Source organism: Globicephala melas, chromosome 1 (assembly GCF_963455315.2).
Source record: "Globicephala melas chromosome 1, mGloMel1.2, whole genome shotgun sequence".
In the NCBI taxonomy this organism is placed as follows: Eukaryota; Metazoa; Chordata; class Mammalia; order Artiodactyla; family Delphinidae; genus Globicephala; species Globicephala melas.
Window position 1 is genome coordinate 84,768,267 of NC_083314.1, and position 24,592 is coordinate 84,792,858.

General features: G+C 38.5%; 1 protein-coding gene across 2 annotated transcripts in view; it reads right to left on the reverse strand.

Moving 5' to 3' along the window:
* Nucleotides 1-23,968, reverse strand: part of MAN1A2 (mannosidase alpha class 1A member 2) — a 171,240-nt gene extending 147,272 nt beyond the window's left edge. For both annotated transcript variants that reach the window (XM_030869200.3, XM_030869199.2), the window contains exon 1: nucleotides 22,583-23,968. In XM_030869200.3, the coding sequence (XP_030725060.1) occupies nucleotides 22,583-22,884 (302 nt within the window). In that variant the 5' untranslated portion in view covers nucleotides 22,885-23,968. The remainder of the gene's footprint in view (nucleotides 1-22,582) is intronic.
* Between the last annotated feature and the right edge of the window lie 624 nt (nucleotides 23,969-24,592).

Below are 24,592 nucleotides of genomic sequence, written 5' to 3' on the forward strand. Positions count from 1 at the left end.
CCTATGCTTACCATTATTAAAACAGTATGTTATGCTAGTTCAACAAATACACAAAAGAACATAGAGAATCCAGAAACAAACCTATGGAAATATGAAAAACTGTCATATGGCAGAAATGGCATTACACACCCATAGGAAAGGAAAGACTCTTCAATAAGTAGCACAGGGACAAAGTGGACACCCATATGGATAAATATAAATTCAGTCCCTACCTCATCATACACAAAAATCAAAACCAAGTAGATTAAATCCCTAGATGTGAAAAACAAAACTTTAAAACCACCAAAATTGAAAATATCGAAGACTGTAACTTCAGGGTATAAAAGCATTCCCTATGTAAAAATCCAAAAAGCAAAATACCATAAAGGAAAATATAATGAACTTCAATCACACTTAAACCTCTATAAAACTAAAGAGACCATAAACAAAATAAAAACTCAGACATCCATTGCAAGAAGATATGTGTAATGCATATAACTAATGAAGAATTCATCTAGAATGTACAGATAATTCCTACAAATGAATAAGAAAAACAATCTCAAAAAAAGTTGGCAAAAAAATGAACAAGCAACTCAAAGATGAGGAAACCCAAACAACCAATAAATAAAAAATATCCCACCTCACTAGTAATCAGAGAACTAAAAACTAAAATTGGCATCAGATTGCTAAAGATTTTTAAAATTTAACAATGCCATGGTTTGCAAAGATGCAAATGGGAGTGTAAACTGGTACCCCTTTAGAGACTAACTTAGCAACAAACTATGGAGACAATGATGCATATACTTTACAACTCAATAGTTCTACTGCTAAGCTTTTACCTTGAAGAAAAAACACATGTGCCCAAGAACACATGTACAAGAATGTTTTTGCAGCAAAAAATATGGAATTAACCTTAAAAAAATCTATCAACAGGGGCATATATAAATAATTTGAAGTTTAATCATACAATAGAATATGTAAGTGAATAAAATAACTAAGCCAGAGCCTGATATGTTAATATACATAAATCATTTTTAAAATGTTGAATTAAAAAAAACACTTGCTGAATGAGATATACAATGTTTAAGAACGTGCAGAACAATACAATTATATATTTTTATATTTATTGGTATATATAATTTATATTGATATATATGTAGTAGAAGTACAAAACCATGTACTGAGAAAGACAATGTCAAACTCAGGCTAGAGGTTTACCTCAAGAAGGGTAATCTTCAGCTAAAATAGAAAAATGTTAAGATTTAAAATAGTGGATACAGTGACAATATCAGCTGTTAAGACTTTTATGTATGCTTATAACTTTAAAAAAAATAATGATAAAGAGGACTTATAGCAGCTATCAAAACATACTATTGTACACTATTATAAAACTATTAAAATAGTATGTTATTTTAGGGAGTAACTGGAAGGATCCATAGGGGGTTTAAAGAAAAAAAGAACTCTCTATAATCTGGGATATATTATCTTTTATTTAACCAATTCTCTCTGATAACAGACATTTGGATCATTCACAATATATCATGTTATAGCTTCAGGGGACATTCTTAAACATCTCTTTGTGCAATGATGTAAAGATTTTCCAAGAATAAGTTCTTAGAAGAATTTCTAAATTAAAGAATATGTACTTTGAAGTAGTTGATATTTACTAAAATAGTTGATTACTAAATTGTTCATCACAAAAATTCTATTAATTTACACTTACACCAACAGTATAAGTGCAAGAGGAGCCAGCCGATCAATGTTCACTGCACCCTAGATATAACCAATCTTTTGAAGTAGAGGAAAAAAATCTAGGTCATGAAAAGGTAAATGTTTATTCATGGCATCACAAATTAACAGAAAAAATAATTCACATTTATTATACACACCAAAAAGATATAAACTTTATATCAGATGCCACCTTACTGCAAAGTAATTAAAGAAGTCATGTACACACATGTAATTTTATAAATAAACTTACAATATAACCCTATAGAGCTAAACATAAATAGTTTTAGATACACAAATACATATAATTGTACCAAATCTCAACTTAGCACAATGATTGGCATCATCTTTTAGATGCCAGGGTCTAGCTCCTTATTAAAGAAAGCTTCAGAACATTGCATCTCACTTCCTGATAACCCTGTCCATACGTCAGAAATGCATAAATTAATGACATAAATGCATATTAGGAAAAAAAGAAAGGAAGAAAGGTAAGGTAACAACTTATCTGAACTCTCAAAAAATACCAAAGAACTAAATGTATATACTTGAGCCTCACCTAGGTGAAAAGACATCTCTAAGACCCTCAGAATCTGACTCCAAAGATAATACTATATGCTTTAAGACAATGTTAAGATCTGAATCTAAGGTTTAACTTTCTCAGTAGTGTCCAACTGAAAATTAATCCTCTGTAATATTCTCCAATAACCCCAATACTTAGTATAATGCTTGGTACATCATACTCAAAAACACTTGCTTAATAAGTGAATGTGATATCACTAAGGAGAGACCAAGAGATCTACACAAGTAACAGAGGTTGATATTATAAATATGTAAACGTCAAAAATGTAAAAGGAAAAACAATACACACATTGTTCTCTGTAGTCTCCAGATTACTTCACATCCTTTTTTTAAAAACTATTTATATAACTTATCTCTAAAGCTCTTATTAAGATATGGAGAACAAAAGAACAGACACTTTCAATGGCATCTTTCAATACTGAGGTTAGGAAATTATAATCTTAAAGAAAATTTGGCATCAGGGTAATAAGAGCCTTCACAGGGTCTGAGGCCTGAATTACTCAAGCACTCTTGTTTTTCCATAGAATCTATCCTAAAGTTTTATATGAGAGATGTAATTGTTAACTGAGCTCAAAAATGACACCTGGAAATACTTTTGTAAATATACCTATTACTTTCAGGCTGGTATAAAATATGTCTAGTAAGTTATACTTTTAAACTTGAGAAATAAGAATGTATAAAAACAGCATTTCAGTCATTTACACTCTTTAAATTGGTACACATTTCATTATATAAATAATCAATGATATAAATAAATTAGTCATTTATAAATGATGATTTATAAATGATTTTTTAATCTTAATTTTTATATATAGAAATGACACTAATTCCTATTTAGTATGTACTTTATTTTCAAAGTATCTGTAATGCCTTGAACTAAAGTACTACACATTCTTCAGTCCCCACTTCATAAAATTACTGGTATTTCATATGCATGAGCTGGAAGGAATCTTTAAAGGTTCATTCAATTCCTTCATTTCATAAATAAGGCACAAAGGAAGTTGAATAGCTTGATGAAATGCATCCAGCAAGTAAGGACAACACTGAAACTAGAGCCCCTATCTCTTAACACTGAGCCCAATGCCCTTTTAAATATACAATGATGCCTTCCTTCTGGACTACATAAAATTCCAAGATAAATCATTGGAATCAATGCCTTTTAAAGTGGATGTTGCTTTATAATAAATCCTAAAAGCCAATCTGTAAATAAATCTCCATCCATGCTTCATTACAACCATGTTCTAAAAGGGAAAAAACTCCAGCAAAAATTTAGTGACAATCAAAACAAAGTTTTCTGACAGAATTTGCACAATTATGGAAAAAGAAAGTAGCAAACATTTTCCTAGCCAAGAATATGTAGTCAGCCTAAACCGTAAGTTAAATATTTTTATAACCTTCAAACAATATGTAAACATAACATTTGCCCAGTTAATCAATTAAATTAATGTTTACCACATACTACAGATTTTAAGTAGATGCTTAGCTTCTGTGGTGCCCACTTTCCAACTATGGCATGATCTAGATTTTAAAGTGTTCATATTTGTAAAAATAAGATTAGTAATACCTAACTTACAGGTCTGATGTAAAGACTAAAGGTTAAACATGTGAAAACACTCATCACATACTCTCTACTGTTATTTTTTTCCCTAAAGAAGGAAAAATTCAATGTGAGGACATGTAAAATACCTTAGATACATGTGTATGAAAAAGTTTTTTCTAGAAAGGGCAAATATGAATAATTCCTGAGTTTTTAAAATTATTTTTAATAAAGAGCCTTTATTAAAGACTGTATCCTTCACACTTTAAGACATCATTCGTCCTACATCTTATCTCTCAATCCCTCCTAGCATTTTGTTTATATCTTCTCTTGCGGAATTTGTCACCTTGCCATGGACATCGTTTATTCAAGATATACACTTTTCCAGATGGCTTCAATGGGGAATTCTACCAAACATACAAAGAAGAACTTATACTGATCCTTCTTAAACTCTTCCAAAAGACTGAAGAGGAGGGAACACTCCCAAAGTCATTCTATGAAGCCACCATCACGCTGATACCTAAACCAGACAAAGACAATACAAAAAAAGAAAACTAAAGGCCAATATCTCTGATGAATAGAGATGCAAAAATTCTCCACAAAATATTAGCAAACCAAATCCAACAAGACATGAGAAAGATCATACACCACAATCAAGCTGGATTCATCCCAGACTCACACGGATGGTTCAACATATGCAAATCAATCAATGTGATACACCACATCAACAAAAGAAAAGACAAAAATCACATGATCATCTCAATACACACAGAAAAAGCATTTAATAAAATTCAACATCCAATCATGATAAAAGCTCTTACCAAAGTGAGTAGAGAGGGAACATATCTCAACATAATAAAAGCTATTTATGACAAACCTACAGTTAACATAATACTCAATGGTGAAAAGCTGAAAGTCTTCCTGCTAAAATCCAGAATAAGACAAGAATGCCCGTGTTCACCACTTATATTCAACATAGTATTAGAAATCCTAGCCACAGCAATCAGACAGTAAAAAGAAATAAAGGGTATCCAAATTGGAAGAGAAGAGATAAAATTGACATTATATGCAGATGACATGCTACTATATATAGAAAATCCTAAAGACTCCACAAAAATCTACTAGAACTGATAAACAAATTCAGCAAGGGAGCAGGATACAAGATTAACATACAGAAATTGGTTGCATTTATGCTCACAATGAAATATCATAAAGGGAAAGTTAAAAATCCAATCCCTTTTAAAATCGCATCAAAAAAAAAATACTTAGGAATAAACCTGACCAAGGAGATGAGAGACTTACATGCTGAGAACTATAAAACATTGATAAAGGAGACTGAAGATGATTCAAAGAAATGGAAAAATACCCCATGCTTTTGGATTAGAAGAATTAATACTGTTAAAATGGCCATACTACCTAAAGCAATCTACAGAGTTAATATGATCCCTGTCAAATTACCCATGATATTTTTCACAGAACTAGAACAAATAATTCTAAAATCTATATGGAACCATAAAAGACCCAGAATTGCCAAAGCAATCCTGCAGGAAAAATAACAAAGCTGGAGGCATAACCCTCCCAAACTTCAGACAATACTACAAAGCTACAGCAATCAAAATAGCATGGTATTGGGAATTCCCTGGTGGTCCAGCGGTTAGGACTTGATGCTTTCACTGCCAGGGCCCAGGTTCAATTCCTGGTTGGGGAAATACACAAGCCATGCAGCATGGTCAAAAAGGAAAAACAAAACAAAACAACATGGTATTGGCACAAAAACAGACATATGGATCAATGGTACAGAATAGAAAGCCCAGAAATAAACCCACACACCTACGGTCAATTAATTTGCAACAAAGGAGGCAAGAATATACAATGGAGAAGACAGCCTCTTCAGCAAGTAGTGTTGGGAAAGCTGGACAGCCGCATGCCAATCAATGTTAGAACACACCCTCACACCATACACAAAAATAAACTCAAAATGGCTTAAAGACAAATATAAAACATGACTCCATAAAACTCCTACAAGAGAACACAGGCAAAACATTCTCTGACATAAATCGTACCAATGTTTTCTTAAGGCAGTCTCCCAAGGAACAGAAATAAAAACAAAAATAAACAAATGGGACCCAATCAAACTTATAAGCTTTTGCACAACCAAGGAAACCTCCAACAAAACAAAAGACAACGTACGGACTAGGAGAAAATATCTGCATATGATGCGACTGACAAGGGCTTAATTTCCAAAATATACAAACAGCTCATACAACTCAGTAAAAAAAAAACAAAGAACCCAATCAAAAAATGGGTAGATTACCTAAACAGACACTTCTCCAAAGAAGACATACAAATGGCCAACAGGCATATGAAAAAATGCTCAATATCACTAATTATTAGAGAAATGTAAATCAAAACTACAATGAGGTACCACCTCATACTGGTCAGAATGGCCATCATTAAAAGGTCTACAAATAACAAAGGCTGGAAAGGGTGTGGAGAAAACGGAACCCTCCTACCCTGCTGGTGGGAATATAAATTGGTGCAGCCACTATGAAAAACAGTATGGAGGTTCCTTAAAAATAGAGCTTAAAAACAGAGCTGCCATATGATTCAGCAATCCCACTCCTGGCAATAGACCCAGACAAAACTCTAATTTGAAAAGATACATGCACCCCCATACTCATGGCAGCACTATTTACAATAGCCAAGACATGGAAACAACATAAATGTCCATCAAAAGATGAATGGATAAAGAAGGTGTGGTATATTTACACAATGGAGTATTTACTCAACCATAAAAATAGTGAAATAATGCCATTTGCAGCAACATGGATGAACCTAGAGATTATCATACCAAATAAAGTCAGAAAGAGAAAGACAAATATCGTATGATGCCACTTATATGTGGAACCTAAAATACAACACAAATGAACTTATTTACGAAACAGAGACATATTCACAGACATAGAAAATAAACATGGTTACCAAAGTGGAAAGGGGGTGAGGGAGGGGTAAATAAGGAGTTTGAGATTAGCAGATACAAACTACTATATGTAAAATAGATAAGCAACACAGTCCTACTGTATAACACAGGGACCTATATTCAATATCCTGCAATAAACCACAACAGAAAATTAGATGAAGAACATATGTATATATAACTGAATCACTTTGCTGGATACCAGAAACTAACACAACACTATAAATAACTATACTTCAATTTAAAATAAAAAAATATATACTTTCATTAAGGGTCAAATGTACCTCAAGCATTGGAAATACAAAAATAATTAAAAGAACAGTCATTTGTCCTCAAAGAGCCCATGTTCTACTGGGAACAACAGATAAGTAAGCAGATGATTATAAATATGCAGTCACAGACAATACATGAGAAAGATAAAAGTACATGGGAAAAAGATTACGTAAAGGCAGGGAAAGTAAGGAATAAATCTATCTGTGGATGTGGGCAATCTCAGCTGTTAATGGGTAAATTAATATTAACAAGACTGCTGTAGATCAAAGAACACTATTATTAAATAAGATTAAAAGCAAGTCAAGGTAATTCAAGCACAGATTTATAACACTAAATGATGATTAAAAAATGAAACCTAATCTTAGACTACATATTACAGAGGCTTCATAATCTACATAAGTCTACGTTAGTAATATAGAAGGAATATTCTGAGATTGTATGTTTCATACTTTAATAAGAAGAAAAATCAAAAGAAATATTAATAAATAAAAATAAACATTTCACAGCCCTAGAACACTTGCTATGAAACCCAAGAGAAATTTTGGAAAGGCTATTATAGCTTTAAAGCAAATAAACTATCAATATGTTTGAACAAATTTTATTTCCTTAAAACATTTAACTTCATCCAATAAATAATGTTTACCTATTAGCATTCAACTTCTGGGGCACTGAACAGTATGTCATCTCCTGCAATGTCCAACACTTCCTGACCAACATGAAAATCAGGACATACCTTGGCATTCTGCAATTTAACCACACCATACTAATACTTTATTCATTTCTGAGAAGAATGAAAAACATACTGATTTTATAACAGTGATTTTATAATGCTGAACTAATAAAAGCAAAGTCACTATCACTTTGCTTAGGATCAAAATTAGACTTTAAATAAGGGTATACAAAATTTCATCTGATGAGCAGACCCAAAACACAGCTTCTACCAAATTACTATTAATACTTATGAAACATGCAGAAAATAATAAAAACTCAGACTATCAAAGAAATAAGAGCCATCATGTCAGAATCTGGAAGAATTCTTCAGTAACTTATAACCATATTTAACTCATGAAACAAAAAATATCCAAACTACTACACAACCCCAACTGTAACTTATCTCAGAGACCCAATGATAAAATGGGACAGAAACCTTTATATAGTCAGAGCACTGTCCAACTTTCCTTTCCCCACAGTCTCTTCCCAATTCTTTCCTTATTATTTAATTAGCTAGGCTATGTCAGAGAACAACTCCTGGAGGATGGGGGAAGTAGAATGAAAAACTGTATTCTAAGTGGTATGAAGCAGAACAAGAAGAATCTCAGTAGTTGTCCATGATGCCAATTGTACTTGGAATTGTGAAATCTAGCGCCACAGTTGAAACGACTTAAAGATATTAGAACAGAGGAAAACAGACTGAGAGCTATACAAATCAATTTGTACTCCAACTATGGAGTTGAAAAGGGTATTCACTCAATATGCAAGTAGATCAATATGCAAGTAGAACAAAGGAAAGCCCCACAGACTTAGAGGATAAAATGTGTGACCTCCCTAAAACAGGAGCAGTAAGCCCTGAGTAAAGAACAGGATGAGGGTGGGGGTGGGGGTGGGGGAGGCATGGAAGAGAGATGAAATGAGGAAAGATGATAAGAAAGCTAAAATCACAATAGTGAGATACAAAATCTCTACTCTTGCAACAGAAAGCAAAAATGAATCAAGCAAAAAATACAAATCATGACATGAAAAACTTGAGAAACTCTCACCAAAGCATGCTACAATCTGGTGTCAAGTTCAAAAGCCATATGACATTAGTGACTACCATATATCCAGCACAGGTTTAGAGTGATTATGTCTAGTAAAATGTCACACAGCTAGTTAGTAGAACCAAGATGCAACTTTAAGTCCTTCTAACTCCAAAGCCTTTGCTCTTTACGTCTGAGGAAACTATCAGAAGTTAACATACACCCAACCCGCAAGTATTCAATTCATACTTGCAAAATCCTGACTGGAGGAAGAAACTTATTGGCAGTTCAACTAAATATTTTAAAAACAAAACAAAACCACAAAGCCCATTTACATAATGCCAATATATAAAACAAATGTCAATTTCGAAGTGAAAATTAATGAAATTCTTATTATAAAACAAACATTGTTTATATTATCCTCAACTTAAAATAACACAAATGGCCATTAATAAGAGATTGAATTAAGTAAACTGTAATATTTTCATATAATAGAATGCTACATAGTGATGAAAATAAACTACCACCACAAACTTCAACATGATGGAATCTTAGCAAGATAATATTGAGCCCCTTCACACAAAAAAAGGCAAGACACAGTACATACATCATTTATATACTTATGTAAAAGTTAAAACAGGAAAATCTTAACTATATTGTTTAGTGATGTTTACCTAGTGGTAAAACGGTAGGGAAACACATGGTTGTAATTACCATAAAAGTCAAACACACAAATGGGGTCAGGAAATACTGAGGAGGGTTGGTTTGGGAAGTGATGATCTGGAGGCTTTTGGGGTGCTGACAATGTTTGTTTTCTCAATCTGGGAGGTGGTTGCATGAGTATTTATATATAAATACTATCTATTATAGTGTGGATTATTCTTTTATGTATTTTTGTATAATAGTTACATTTTACAAATTAGAAAGGTTTAAATAAAATGAATGTAATAAATGAAAACTAAATGTAAGCACAGAAATAAGAAAATGTAAATAACACGCTGACAATATATTGTATGCATGTATTTTATATATATATGTATAAAACTATTGTGAATAAAGGGTTACTATCAGGCCTGTTTCAGGAAGAAAAAAATAAAATTCTTATTAGATAAGTCTATTATGTACACAAATTATGAACATGATACTTTATGTGTATCATTGTATATTTATAACAATATTCATGTATACTATAACCAATACCTGTTTTGGTTACTTCAAAATCACAGATGCTAATAAACATGACTGTCATGAACATCAAACTATACATTTTATGTCATCATCTGGAAGATATATATTGTTTGAAAACTCTGGATTATTTATGAACCACTTAACAGAAGGAAACATACAGGTTTTCTCATGAAAATACTTTATCTCAAATTCATGTAGTAACAATTACATAAATTAAAGTATTATTTAAATATAGCGGATATTTCTGGGACTTTCCTGATGGTCCAGTGGTAAACAATCCGCCTGCCAATGCAGGGGACATGGGTTCGAGCCCTGGTTGGGGAACTAAGATCCCACATGCCATGGGGCAACTAAGCCTGTGTGCTACAACTGTTGGCTCGCGCGCCTCAACGAGACAGCCCACATGCCGCAAACTACAGAGCCCACACTCTGGAGCCTGCGCGTCGTAACTAGTGAGAGAAAACCCACATGTCACAACTAGAGAGAAACCCGAGCAGACCGCGAGCCATAACGAAAAGATCCCACGTGCCTCAACAAAAAGATCCCATGTGCTGCAACTAAGAAACGCAGCCAAAAAAAATAAGGTAAATAAATAAATAAAATAAATATTTTTTTAAAAAATACAGTGTATATTTCTTAGTAATCCATAATCATGTCAGCCAGAAACTGGGAGTTATCCCGGACTACCTCCTCCTCCTACCTCAGCCCCCATATTCAATCAACCACCAACTTCTGTGAAACTTAATAGTTTAACATCTCTTGAATCAACTACTTTTCTCCACTAATTTCTCTCCTTCTCCACTTTCATCACTCTGGTCTAAGCCAGTATCCTCTGTGACCTAGGCTCTCTTAACTGATTGCACTACATTTCCTCCTGTTCCTCTCCAATCCACTGTTTACACTGCAACCAAAGTAATTATTTAAATTTTTAAAAAATATTAAATGATTATGACATTCCCTTGCTTTAATGAAAACTCTTCAATGACTTCCCATAGTACTTAACATAAAGATCAAAATACTTGACTAAAAACTCTCCAGGATCCTGCCTAGGGATTCCAAACTCAACAACAACCAGGTTAAACATTGATTCATTAAATTTACTTATCGGGCCACTTAATTGAGTGGCATAAAATGAAGAGTCCATGCCCCACTAGAGGGAGTAGCAGCTGCCTGGATCCAGCTGAGCGTTGCCATCTGAAAATACAGACTTGGATGTTGTTATATCCTCTCATTTTTCAAGAGAAGCCAGAAATCCAGACTTTTGTGTGAAATTCTCCTGATATATCAATGCTGGCAACTCATCCAAACTTTCCAATCAATAAGGAGGCCAAATCTGACCTGTCATCTAGTCTCTTCACCTAACCGCACCCCACTAATCTCTATACCAGCCATACTGAATCTGAATATTTCTCAGATCCTCAATGATACTGAAACCGAGCAGGACCCCGTGGGGGCCTCCAGGGCACAAAACCCTTTCTGCTTCTGGTTTCTTGTTTGTAGGAAAAAGGCTTTCCACCTCCAAGACCTTTCCTAAGTTCCACAGGGCAGATTCAGTTACTAATTAGGGGAATGAGGGAACAGCAGAAAGAAACGATAGTGCAGTGAAGGGGCAGGGGCCCAGTTCTTCCTCAGGGCTGTGCATAACAATCTCATACATATCTCTGAGTTCTTCTACAGAAACTAGGGCCCCCATCCAGGTGGAGGGTGGTATTTTCAGGCTGAGCACAAGCATGTGGACCTCTGACTAGTTGGAACCAGAAGGCTGATGATTGAAATTCCTAGAATACCACGCTGTTACCTCACCACCAACCAGTCAGAAGTAGGTCACACACCCTGCAGCTCTCCCCTGAAATTTTGCCTATAAAAACTCTTCCCCCAAAATCTTTAGGGAGCTCGGGTCTTTTGAGCATGAGTCACGATTCTCCTTGATTGGCCCCTGCAATAAACCTTTCTCCACTCCAAACTCTGACGTTTTGGTTTGTTTGGCCTCACTGCGCATCAGGCACATAACTTGGGTTCAACAACAGTACTACTTAGGGCTCTCACACATGTTGTGTCCTCTGCTTTGACCACTTTTTTTCCCACAACTCTACCTGACCTAGCAATCTCCTACTTGTAAGCTTCTCAGCAGTTGTTTCCTCAAGAAGCCTTCCCTACTCCCACTGCCTGTCCCCGCGACCCCCACTCCACAGGCTAAAACACATCATTATGTACTCTGATAACACTGGGTACACCTTCATAACACTCATCACACCTAAAAAATAAATTTGTTTATTTAATGCCTGTCATCCCCTCTCACCCCTCCCCCAAGATGCGAAGCTCCATAAAAATTGGGCCTGATACACAGCAGACATGCAATACACATTTGTTGCTAAACAGTTTGGTTATAAAATATTCCTTTAGACAATAAGGGTCTGGTGTACTTTTAAAATATTAATTAATCTCTACCCAACTTTTCAGGAACATGTACAATATTTTAAAGTAAGTAGACTCAAAATTAAAATATTCAATTAAAACTATAATTAATGATAATAACTACTCATATTTATTGAGCATTTACTAAATGCTAAGAGCTATGTTGAGCACTTCACGTGTACTATCTCATTCAATATAACAATCTATAAAGTGATGCCACTATCATCCAAAGGAAGCAACTTATGCATAGAGTTTAAAAATTTGCTCAATATCACACATCTAATCAGTGACAAACTAGGGTACGAAACCACGCAGTCTGACTCCGAAGCTTAAGCACCTAACTACACTAATTAAGAAAAGCCAATTCAACAAGTATCTGTTAAATACTGTAAGTAAGAAATAATGGCCATGATTTATTTTTCATTACTTCTCCGTTAAAGTAAGGTTCCTCATCCCACTAACCTGCACTCCTCTCCACACATATAAAATTAAATCATCAAGTTTTATTTTCCAAATTAAGAAAGATGGTTCTTTGACCCACATCCAAAATAAGCATGATCTTAGTACCAACTATATCTGTTAAAATGCTATCTTTCCGAATTATTTTTAAATATGTTAATGTTTATATATTAATGTTTTTACATTGTAGTCTTATTATTGGAATGATCTCTAATTTGAAATGTATTTCATTGATCAAATTAGAAGAGTTCTTATAACTACAGACTGTGTTTTCAGATACGGTGATAATCGATATAAAAATAAACTGAGGGGGGGGACCTTCAAGATGGCGGAGAAGTAAGACTTGAAGATCACGTTCCTCCCCACAAATATATCAAAAATACATCTACATGTGGAACAACTCCTATAGAACACCTACTGAGTGCTGGAAAAAGACCTCAGAACTCCCAAAAGGCAAGAAACTCCCCACGTACCTGGATAGGGCAAAAGAAAAAAGGAAAAACAGAGGCAAAAGAATAGGGACCTGCACCTCTGGGAGGCAGCTGTGAAGGAGAAAGTTTCCACACACTAGGAAGCCCCTTCACTAGCAAAGACGGGAGGTGGGCGGGGGAGGGGGGGGCCTTCAGAACCACGGAGAAGAGTGCAGCAACAGGGGTGCAGAGAGCAAAGCGGAGAGATTCCCGCACACAGGATCAATGCCAACCAGGGCTCACCAGCCTGAGAGGCTTGTCTGCTCACCCGCTGGGGCGGGTGAGGGCTGGGGGCTGAGGCTCGGGATTCGGAGGTCAGGTCCCAGGGAGAGGACTGGGGTTGGCGTTGTGAACACAGCCTGAAGAGGGCTAGTGCACCACAGCTAGCCTGGACGGAGTCCGGGAAAAAGTCCGGACCTGCCTAAGAAGCAAGAAACCATCGTTTTGGGATGCGCGAGGAGAGGGGATTCAGAGCACCGCCTAAACGAGTTCCAGAGACAGGCGCGAGCCACAACTATCAGCGCGGACCCCAGAGACAGGCATGAAACACTAACGCTGCTGCTGCAGCCACCAAGAAGCCTGTGTACAGGCACAGGTCACTATCCACACATCCCCTCCGGGGAGCCTGTGCAGCCCGCCACTGCCAGGGTCCCGTGATGCAGGGACAACTTCCCCGGGAGAACACACGGCACGCCTCAGGCTGTTGCAAGGTCACGCCAGCCTCTGGCGCCGCCAGCTGTACCCCTTCCCCCCCCACCCCCCCCTCCCCGCCTGACTGAGCCAGAGCCCCCAATCAGCTGCTACTTTAACCCCATCCTGTCTGGGTGGGAACAGACGCCCTCAGGTGAACTACATGCAGAGGTGGGGCCAAATCCAAAGCTGAACCCCAGGAGCCGTGCAAACAAAGAAGAGAAATGGAAATTTCTCCCAGCAGCCTCAGGAGCAGCGGATTAAATCTCCACAATCAACTTGATGTACCCTGCATCTGTGGAATACCTGAATAGACAACGAATCAACCCAAATTGAGAAGAGAAGGTGGACTTTGGGAGCAACTGTAGACTTCGGGTTTGCTTTTGGCAACTAATTTGTTTCTGGCTTTACGTTTATCTTAGTTTAGTACTTAGAGCTTATTATCATTGGTAGATTTGTTTATTGATTTGGTTGCTCTCTTTTTCTTTTTTATATATATTTTTATCCTTTATCTCTTTTTGTGAATGTGTATGTGTATGCTTCTTCGTGTGATTCTGTCTGTATAGCTTTGCTTTTACCATGTGTTCTAGGACTCTCTCCTTTATTATTTTTTCTTTTTTTTAGTACAGTTTTTAGTGCTTGCTAACATTGGTGGTTTCATTTTTTGCTTTGGTTGCTCTCTTCTTTTTTTTATTACTGTTTTATTTTAAACAATATTTTTTATTTTAATAACTTTATTAATTTTTTTTAATTTAATTTTTTCCCTCCCCTTTCTTCTGAGCTGTGTGGCTGACAGGGTCTTGCTGCTCCGGCCAGGTGTCAGGCCTGAGCCTCTGAGGTGGGAGACCCAAGTTCAGGACACCGGTCCACCAGAGACCTCCCAGCCCCACAGAGTATCAAATGGCGAAACCTCTACCAGAGATCTCTATCTCAATGCTGACACAGCTCTACTCAACGACCAGCAAGCTACAATGCTGGACCCCCTATGCCAAACAATTAGCAAGACAGGAACACAATCCCACCCATTAGCACAGACGCTGCCTAAAACCGTAGTAAGTTCACAGACACCCCAAAACACACCACTGGACGTGGTCCTGCCCACCACAAAGACAAGATCCAGCCTCATCCACCAGAACACAGGCACCAGTCCCCTCCACCAGGAAGCCTACACAACCCACTGAACCAACCTTACCCACTGGGGGCAGACAGCAAAAACAACGGGAACTACGAACCTGCTGCCTGAAAAAAGGACACCCCAAACACAGTAAGTTAAGCAAAAGGAAAAGACACAGAAATATGCAGCGGATGAAAAGAGCAAGGTAAAAACCCAACAGACCAAACAAATGAAGAAGAAACAGGCAGTCTACCTGAAAAAGAATTCAGAGTAATGATAGTAAAGATGATCCAAAATCTTGGAAATAGAACAGAGAAAATACAAGAAACGTTTAACAAGGACCTAGAAGAACTAAAGAGCACACAAACAATGATGAACAGCACAATGAATGAAACTAAAAATTCTCTAGAAGAAATCAATTGAGGGCTTCCCTGGTGGCGCAGAGGTTGAGAGTCCGCCTGCCAATGCAGGGGACACGGGTTCATGCCCCAGTCCGGGAAGATCCCACATGCCGCGGAGCGGCTGGGCCCACGAGCCGCTAAGCATGCGCGTCCAGGGCCTGTGCTCCGCAACGGGAGGGGCCGCAACAGTGAGAGGCCCGCGTACAGCAAAAAAATAAATAAATAAATAAAAAATAGAAATCAATCGAGAATAACTGAGGCAGAAGAAAGGATAAGTGATCTGGAAGGTAAAATAGTGGAAATAACTACCACAGAGCAGAATGAAAAAAACAGAATGAAAAGAACTAAGGACAGTCTCAGAGACCTCTGGGACAACATTACACGCACCAACATACGAATTATAGGGTCTCAGAAAAAGAAGAGAAAAAGAAAAGAACTGAGAAAATATTTGAAGAGTTTGTAGTTGAAAACATCCGTAAAATGGGAAGGGAAATAGTCAATCAAGTCCAGGAAGCGCAGAGAGTCCCATACAGGATAAATCCAAGGAGAAACACGTCAAGACACATATTAATCAAACTATCAAAAACTAAATTCAAAGAAAACATATTAAAAGCAGCAAGGGAAAAGCAACAAATAACATACAAGGGAATCCCCATAAGGTTAACAGCTGATCTTTCAGGAGAAACTCCGCAAGCCAGAAGGGAGTGGCAGGATATATTTAAAGGGATGAAAGGGAAAAAACCTACAACCAAGATTACTCTACCCAGCAAGGATCTCATTCAGATTTGATGGAGAAACTAAAACCTTTACAGACAAGCGAAAGCTAACAGAATTCAGCACCACCAAACCAGCTTTACAACAAATGCTAAAGGAACTTCTCTAGGCAGGAAACACAAGAGGAGGAAAAGACCTGCAATAACAAACCCAAACCAATTAAGAAAATGGTAATAGGAACATACATATTGATAACTACCTTAAATGTAAATGGATTAAATGCTCCCACCAAAATACACAGACTGGCTGAATGCATACAAAAACAAGACCCATATATATGCTGTCTACAAGAGAGCCACTTCAGACCTAGGGACACATGCAGACTGAAAGTGAGGGTATGGGAAAAGATATTCCATGCAAATGGAAACAAAAAGAAAGCTGGCGTAGCAATTCTCATATCTGACAAAATAGACTTTAAAATAAAAACAATTACAAGAGACAAAAAAAGACACTACATAATGATCAAGGGATCAATCCAAGAAGAAGATACAACAATTGTAAATATTTATGCACCCAACATAGGAGCACCTCAATACATAAGGCAAATGCTAACAGCCATAAAAGGGGAAATCGACAGTAACACAATCATAGTAGGGAACTTTAACACCCCATTTTCACCAATGGGCAGATCATCCAAAATGAAAATAAATAAGAAACACAAGCTTTAAATGATACATTAAACAAAATGGACTTAATTGATATTTATAGGACATTCCAGCCAAAAACAACAGAACACACATTTTTCTCAAGTGCTCATGGAACATTCCCCAGGATAGATCATACCTTGGGACACAAATCAAGCCTTGGTAAATTTAAGAAAATTGAAATTGTATGAAGTATCTTTTCTGACCACAGTCCTATGACACTAGATATCAATTACAAGAAAAAATCTGTAAAAAATACAAACACAGGGAGGTTAAACAATACACTACTAAATAACCAAGAGATCACCAAAGAAATCTAAGAGGAAATAAAAAAATACCTAGAAACAAATGACAATGAAAACATGACGACCCAAAACCTATGGGATGCAGCAAAAGCAGTTCTAAGAAGGAAGTTTATAGCAATACAATCCTACCTCAAGAAACAAGAAACATCTCAGATAACCTAACCTTACACCTAAAGCAATTAGAGAAAGAAGAACAAAAAAACCTCAAAGTTAGCAGAAGGAAAGAAATCATAAAGATCAGATCAGAAATAAATGAAAAGGAAATGAAGGAAACGACAGCAAAGATGAATAAAACTAAAAGCTGGTTCTTTGAGAAGATAAACAAAATTGATAAACCATTAGCCAGAATCATCAAGGAAAAAAATGAGAAGACTCAAATCAATAAAATTAGAAATGAAAAAGGAGAAGTAACAACTGACACCACAGAAATATAAAGGATCATGAGAGATTACTGCAAGCAACTATATGTGAATAAAATGGACAACCTGGAAGAAATTGACAAATTCTTAGAAAAGCACAACCTTCTGAGACTGAACCAGGAAGAAACAGAAAATATAAACAGACCAATCACAAGCACTGCAATTGAAACTGTGATTAAAAATCTTCCAACGAACAAAAGCCCAGGACCAGATGGATTCACAGGCAAACTTTATCAAACATTTAGAGAAGAGCTAACACCCATCCTTCTCAACTCTTCCAAAATACAGCAGAGGGAGAAACACTCCCAAACTCATTCTACGAGGCCACCATCACCCTGATATCAAAACCAGACAAAGATGTCACAAAAAAAGAAAAAACTACAGGCCAACATCACTGATGAACATAGATGCAAAAATCCTCAACAAAACACTAGCAAACAGAATCCAACAGCACATTAAAAGGATCATACACCATGATCATCATCCAGGAATGCAAGGATTCTTCAATACATGCAAATCAATCAATGTGATAAACCATATTAACAAACTGAAGAAGAAAAACCAAATGACCATCTCAATAAATGCAGAAAAAGCTTCTGACAAAATTCAACACCCACTTATGATAAAAACCCTCCAGAAAGTAGGTATAGAGGGAACTTACCTCAACATAATAAAGGCCATATACGACAATCCCACAGCCAACATCATTCTCAATGGTGAAAAACTGAAACCATTTCCAATAAGATCAGGAACAAGACAAGGTTGCCCATGCTCACCACTATTATTCAACACAGTCTTGGAAGTTTTAGCCAAAGCAATCAGAGAAGAAAAACATATAAAAGGAATCCAATTTGGAAAAGAAGTAAAACTGTCACAGTTTGCAGATGACATGATACTATAGAGAATCCTAAAGATGCTACCAGAAAACTACTAGAGCTAATCAATAAATTTGGTAATGTAGCAGGATATAAAATTAATGCACAGAAATTTCTTGCATTCCTATACACTAATGATGAAAAATTTGAAAGAGAAATTAAGGAAATACTCCCATTTACCATTGCAACAAAAAGAATAAAATACCTAGGAATAAACCTACCTAAGGAGACAAAAGACCTGTATGCAGAAAACTATAAGACACTGATGAAAGAAATTAAAGATGATACAAACAGATGGAGAGATATACCATGTTCTTGTATTGGAAGACTCAACATTGTGAAAATGACTATACTACCCAAAGCAATCTACACATTCAATGCAATCCCTATCAAACTACCAATGGCATTTTTCACAGAAGTAGAACAAAAAAATTTCACAATTTGTATAGAAACACAAAAGACCCCGAATAGCCAAAGCAATCTTGAGAAAGTAAAACAGAGCTGGTGGAATCAGGCTCCCCAACTTCAAACTGTACTACAAAGCTACAGTAATCAAGACAGTATGGTCCTGGCACAAAAACAGAAATATAGATCAATGGAACAGGATAGAAAGCCCAGAGATAAACCCACGCACCTGTGGTCACCTTATCTTTGATAAAGGAGGCAAGAATATACAATGGAGAAAAGACGGCCTCTTCGATAAGTGGTGCTGGGAAAACTAGACAGCTAACATGTAAAAGAATGAAGTTAGAAAACTCCCGAACACCATACATAAAAATAAACTCATAATGGATTAATGACCTAAATGTAAGGCCATACACTATAAAACTCTTAGAGGAAAACATAGAAAGAACACTCTTTGACATAAATCACAGCAAGATCCTTTTTGACCCACCTCCTGGAGAAACGGAAATAAAAACAAAAATAAACAAATGGGACCTAATGAAACTTCAAAGCTTTTGCACAGCCAAGGAAACCATAAACAAGACCAAAAGACAACCTCAGAATGGGAGGAAATATTTGCAAACGAAGCAACTGACAAAGGATTCATCTCCAAAATATACAAGCAGTTCATGCAGCTCAATATGAAAAAACAAACAACCCAATCCAAAAGTGGCAGAAGACCTAAACAGACATTTCTCCAAAGAAGACATACAGATTGCCAACAAACACATGAAAGGATGTTTAACTAATCATTAGAGAAGGATGTATCACTAATCATTAGAGAAATGCAAATCAAAACTACAGTAAGGTATCACCTCACACCGGTCAGAATGGCCATCATCAAAAAATCTACAAACAGTAAATGCTGGAGATGATGTGGAGAAAAGAGAACCCTCTTGCACTGTTGGTGGGAATGTAAATTGATACAGCCACTATGGAAAACAGTATGGAGGTTCCTTAAAAAACTAAAAATAGAACTACCATACGACCCAGCAATCCCACTACTGGGTGTATACCCTGAGAAAACCATAATTCAAAGAGTCATGTACCACAGTGTTCATTGCAGCTCTATTTACAATAGCCAGGACATGGAAGCAACCTAAGTGTCCATCGACAGATGAATGGATAAAGAAGATGTGGCACATACGTACAATGGAATATTACTCAGCCATAAAAAGAAACGAAGCTGAGTTATTTGTAGTAAGATGGATGGACCTAGAGACTGTCGTACAGAGTGAAGTGAATCAGAAAAAGAAAAACAAATACTGTATGCTAACACATATATATAGCATCTAAAAAAAAAAAATGGTTCAGAAGAACCTAGGAGCAGTACAGGAATAAAGACGCAGACATAGAGAATGGACTTGAGGACATGGGAGGGAGAAAGGTAAGCTGGGACGAAGTGAAAGAGTGGCATGGACATATATACACTACCAAATGTAAAACAGATAGCTAGTGGGAAGCAGCCACATAGCACAGGGAGATCAGCTTGGTGCTTCATGTCCACCTAGAGGGGTGGGATAGGGAGGGAGGGAGGGAGACGCAAGAGGGAGGAGATATGGGGTTCTACGTATATGTATAGCTGATTCACTTTTTTATACAGCAGAAACTAACACACCATTGTAAAACAATTATACTCCAATGAAGATGTTTAAAAAAAATAAACTGACATAACCACATAAAATATACACAAAGTTAATACAGGGATCCCTCAATACCTGAACTCTATCTGAATTCTTGCCTTCCAAAACTCAGGAACCAAATAGATTTGAGTAAGTTCTCACATGTATCCAGACTCTTACTACCCAAAACCCAGAATTTGGCTCACTCACCATCCCTTGTTAAGAAAACTCAATGACCAATCTCTCACTCCAAACTCCGGGATCCAACAGTATCCAACAGTCTTGTACAGCGAAACAGAAGCATATGTATTCAAGGGCTATATAAATTTTAGAATTCTTGTTTTAAGAGATTTAAGCAGATTTTTTTAAATGTGAAAAAAATGGACATATCTGTATTTTCATTCAAATTTGAAATTTAAATTCCACTTAACAAAGAATTTTTCTATGTGAATGTTTTTAAACTAGAAAGTGCCATATTTTTTAACCTTTAGACCACACAAAATATAAAGTAAATTGTTAAGTATATGACAGACAACTTATAAGAGTTAAATAAAGTTAATTCATGACTTCAAAGAGCTCTGAAGTCAGTCTTAACATCTTTTTATAAAAAAAATACTTATCATTATAAATAACATGGGAAATAAGGTTTTCAAGGAAAACAGTACTTTCAGTGTTAATTTTTCAGCAACGTTATTTCACAGATTATATCAGATTTTTCTTGAAGTCACAAAGAGCAAAGGGCAAAATAAAAGAAACAAATGAAAAGAGTACAGAAGTTGAAAATGATGGCAAAAATTTCAAATTAATTTGGTTACAGACGAATGATATGAAACAATTTTAGAAGTAATTACTCCATAAGGTTCAGCCCAAAGTCAAAGAAACAGCAAGCAAAGAACAAATTAACTAGACTGAGAAAAAGGAAAAACCAGCTCTCATTACAACAGTGCATTTTTCTAAAGTATTTAACTTAGGATAACATTTGAACACAAGCTTTTTCAAAAACCTCGTGCATGATGAAAACTTACAGCATCAGTTGAGAACAGAACTAAAACATATGATTTTTTTACATGCTCAAAAATTATTTTAAGAAATAGAGAAAAAAGGAGAAAGGTTTAGCAGGTTAAAAATATATATATACTGCAGGTTTGAAGAAAGCAAACTACTTGCCCAGATTCTTTTGATACAAATTACATAAATGATTTAAAGAGACTGTAACTAGAGCTCCCATTTTATACTAATTTGCCCATATTCTCCCAAGAGCTCACTTCGGATTTACTGATTTTAAAGAATGTGAACCCTTTAATCAAGCAAATTCTAACAGTTATTCGATACACTCCATCTTTCACATTTAGGGAAAAAAAAAAATTAAATTTTAAAACATAACCAAACCTTGTCTACAAGAGTCACAAAGTGAGTGACTTAAGATTCAGTGATCTCTTTAACTTAACTGATTCCACAGAGTACCAAAACACATCTATTGTGCCTGTGTTTGTCTTTCTAAAAAGCTAAGATTCACTACTAAGCTTTAACTACCAGCCAGAGATGAGAGCCGTTTGGGAGAGAACAAACCCAGAGAAGATGTCAGGATTCCATGGATCTATTTCACAGGGTGGCACAATAATTGAATGCAACACATTCTTAATAAATGAAGGCGCAGCGTATGTCACTATTTCTTCAGGTTAAGTCTTCATACCTCCATTCCCAATTGTTCACATCAGACACAACAACCCTGAGCACAAACACTCCTCCTACATAAAAGGAAGGAGCTGGACTTTGGATGGGGCTCTAGGTGTCCTTCCAGTTTATGATTCTATTTAACTAGTTGTGTAAAAATACAACTCTCACGACTCAGGGAAAGTTACATTTTACTGCCAAAAAAATGACAGATTTGATGCAATAAACCATACCTTGCTCTGCCAAATGTTAATACCAGAACTTCTGAAATAAACAAACCTGTGTCTATGTTCATCTGGTCCATGGATCAGGAAGACTCCAGGGTTTTTAGCCCCTTTGCCGGCATCTACATGAGGAATTAACACATCTTCCAAACCCAGATCAAAACGTTTGTGTTTTGAAGAGTCTGGAAGGAAGAAGAATGCCCCAAAACACAGGGTGATGAAGGCACTTAGAATAAGGAGGAGGATAAACTTCTCAGAAAGTCTCAAGGTAGCCCTGTGATGCGGGAAGGAAGGCGGCCCCAGGTTCAGAGGTGGTATCCTTCGTCCAGAGAGGGGTAGCAGCGCTGGGGTAGTCATCGTTTACGCTCTTGGGCAGAATATTTTATAAAGTTCTCATCTTACATCAAATGTACGATACATTGAACAGTCTTCAGAATCCTGGCAAAAATGGGGAAACTCAATTTTCCTCCTCTTAAAGGACTGCTGTGCGTTTCAACAGGGCACCTCTTTCACGCTCATCCAATTACATGCAGAAATGAGTGTGGCCCCCAAACGATCATTAGTTTAAGTCCTGTGATACTTTCTTTGCCATCTGGCTCTCAGTACCTCACCGGGTGATTACAAGTCTCCTCTCCATTCCTAAGGGTAGATCAGACAAGCAACACCGCACTGAGGATGCAAGGTGGGTTCTTCCATTCCTGAACCTCTGGGAGATGCTCCAACGTGGTTTCCCGCCCCAAAAGGGAGCCTGACGTGATCCAAGGAGCTGTAGAAGGTTCACTTGAGCTCCTCGGATGCTTCGATTGCAGAATCTCTGAACCTCAGTGGTGGAAAAACAAGGGGCTTCTCGGAAGTCAGTCAACCGGGAGGAGGGTCACCCGCCTCGCCGGGAAACCGAAGCAGCCGCGCTGGGCGAAAAGCAGGAAGGAGGGCTCGGACGCCCGCGCCTCCCGACGCTGTCCCCGGGCTCCGACGCTGCTCCCTCGACGGCTGGCGCGAAGGGCATCCGCGTCCAAAATACCTGCGCCCTCCCAGCCGCGGCCGCCGCGGCCGCTGTCGCTACCGCTCGGGTCTGTCAGGGAGCGGAACTTCCTCCTCCGCGGCCACTGAGAAGCCCCGGCGTGAGCGGGGGGAGGGGAGGCGCTGCGGCCGCCCCCGCTCGGCTCCTCCTCCTCCTCTCGGCAGCGGGTTAAGTTAACCCAGGCGCCGGCTCCCAGAGCGAGGCCGCTTCTGGCCCCGCCGTGCCCGGCCGCGGCGACCGAGCCTCCGCGACCCCGCGGCGTGGGAAGAAGCAAAGCCGCGGCCCCCCTGTCCGAAAACCCGGGGCAGGCGCCTGCTCATTCCTCGCTCAGCCCGGGGGTGGCGGCGGCCCTGGGCTCGCGAGAGCAGTCGCGCCTTGGGCGGGCAGAGGTCAGCTGCGTCTCCTTCCTCCCTGGCCGCCGTGGGGGACTGCCTGGCCGCCGTGGGGGCCCCCGCGGCGCAACCTCCGGTCGCTCGCAGCCGCTCGCTCTGGTGGTGGCGGCGACGGCTGCGGGAGAGGCAGCGCGTCCACGCGGTGCGGGGCTGCGGCCCGGTCCTCGTCCCGTGGCTCCCTAGGCCGGGAGGGCGCAGAGCAGCCGACTGCCGACACCCGTTGGGCACACTCCTGAGGGGAGCCGGCGTGCGGGGGTGGGGCGGATGGCTCGGGCCTGCCTCCGGCCCCGACTCGCGAGTGGGCGTCCCCGAGCGGCGGAGTGTGAGGTGCGCGCGCACGCTCCCGGCCTCGCCGCCGCCGCCCCCGCCCCTTCCCCGCCCCACCCGGCCCGGCCCGCGCTCCGGCCTCGCGGTGCTGCTGCGGGCTCCAGCGCCCGCCCTCCCGCCCGTCGGCTGCGCGACCCCCGGAAGCGTCCTGCAGCCGGCGTCTGGGCACGTGATGGGAGAAGGTCGACCGTTCGCGCTTCACTGATAACTTCACCGGTGCCAGGCTTCGGCATCGCCAGTTCGTGGGATTGACCCGGCGTTGGCGAGGTTGGGGGCGGGGAGGGCGGGGAGGCTCAGGTCCCGAAGGCTTCGCTGCAATCCAAGG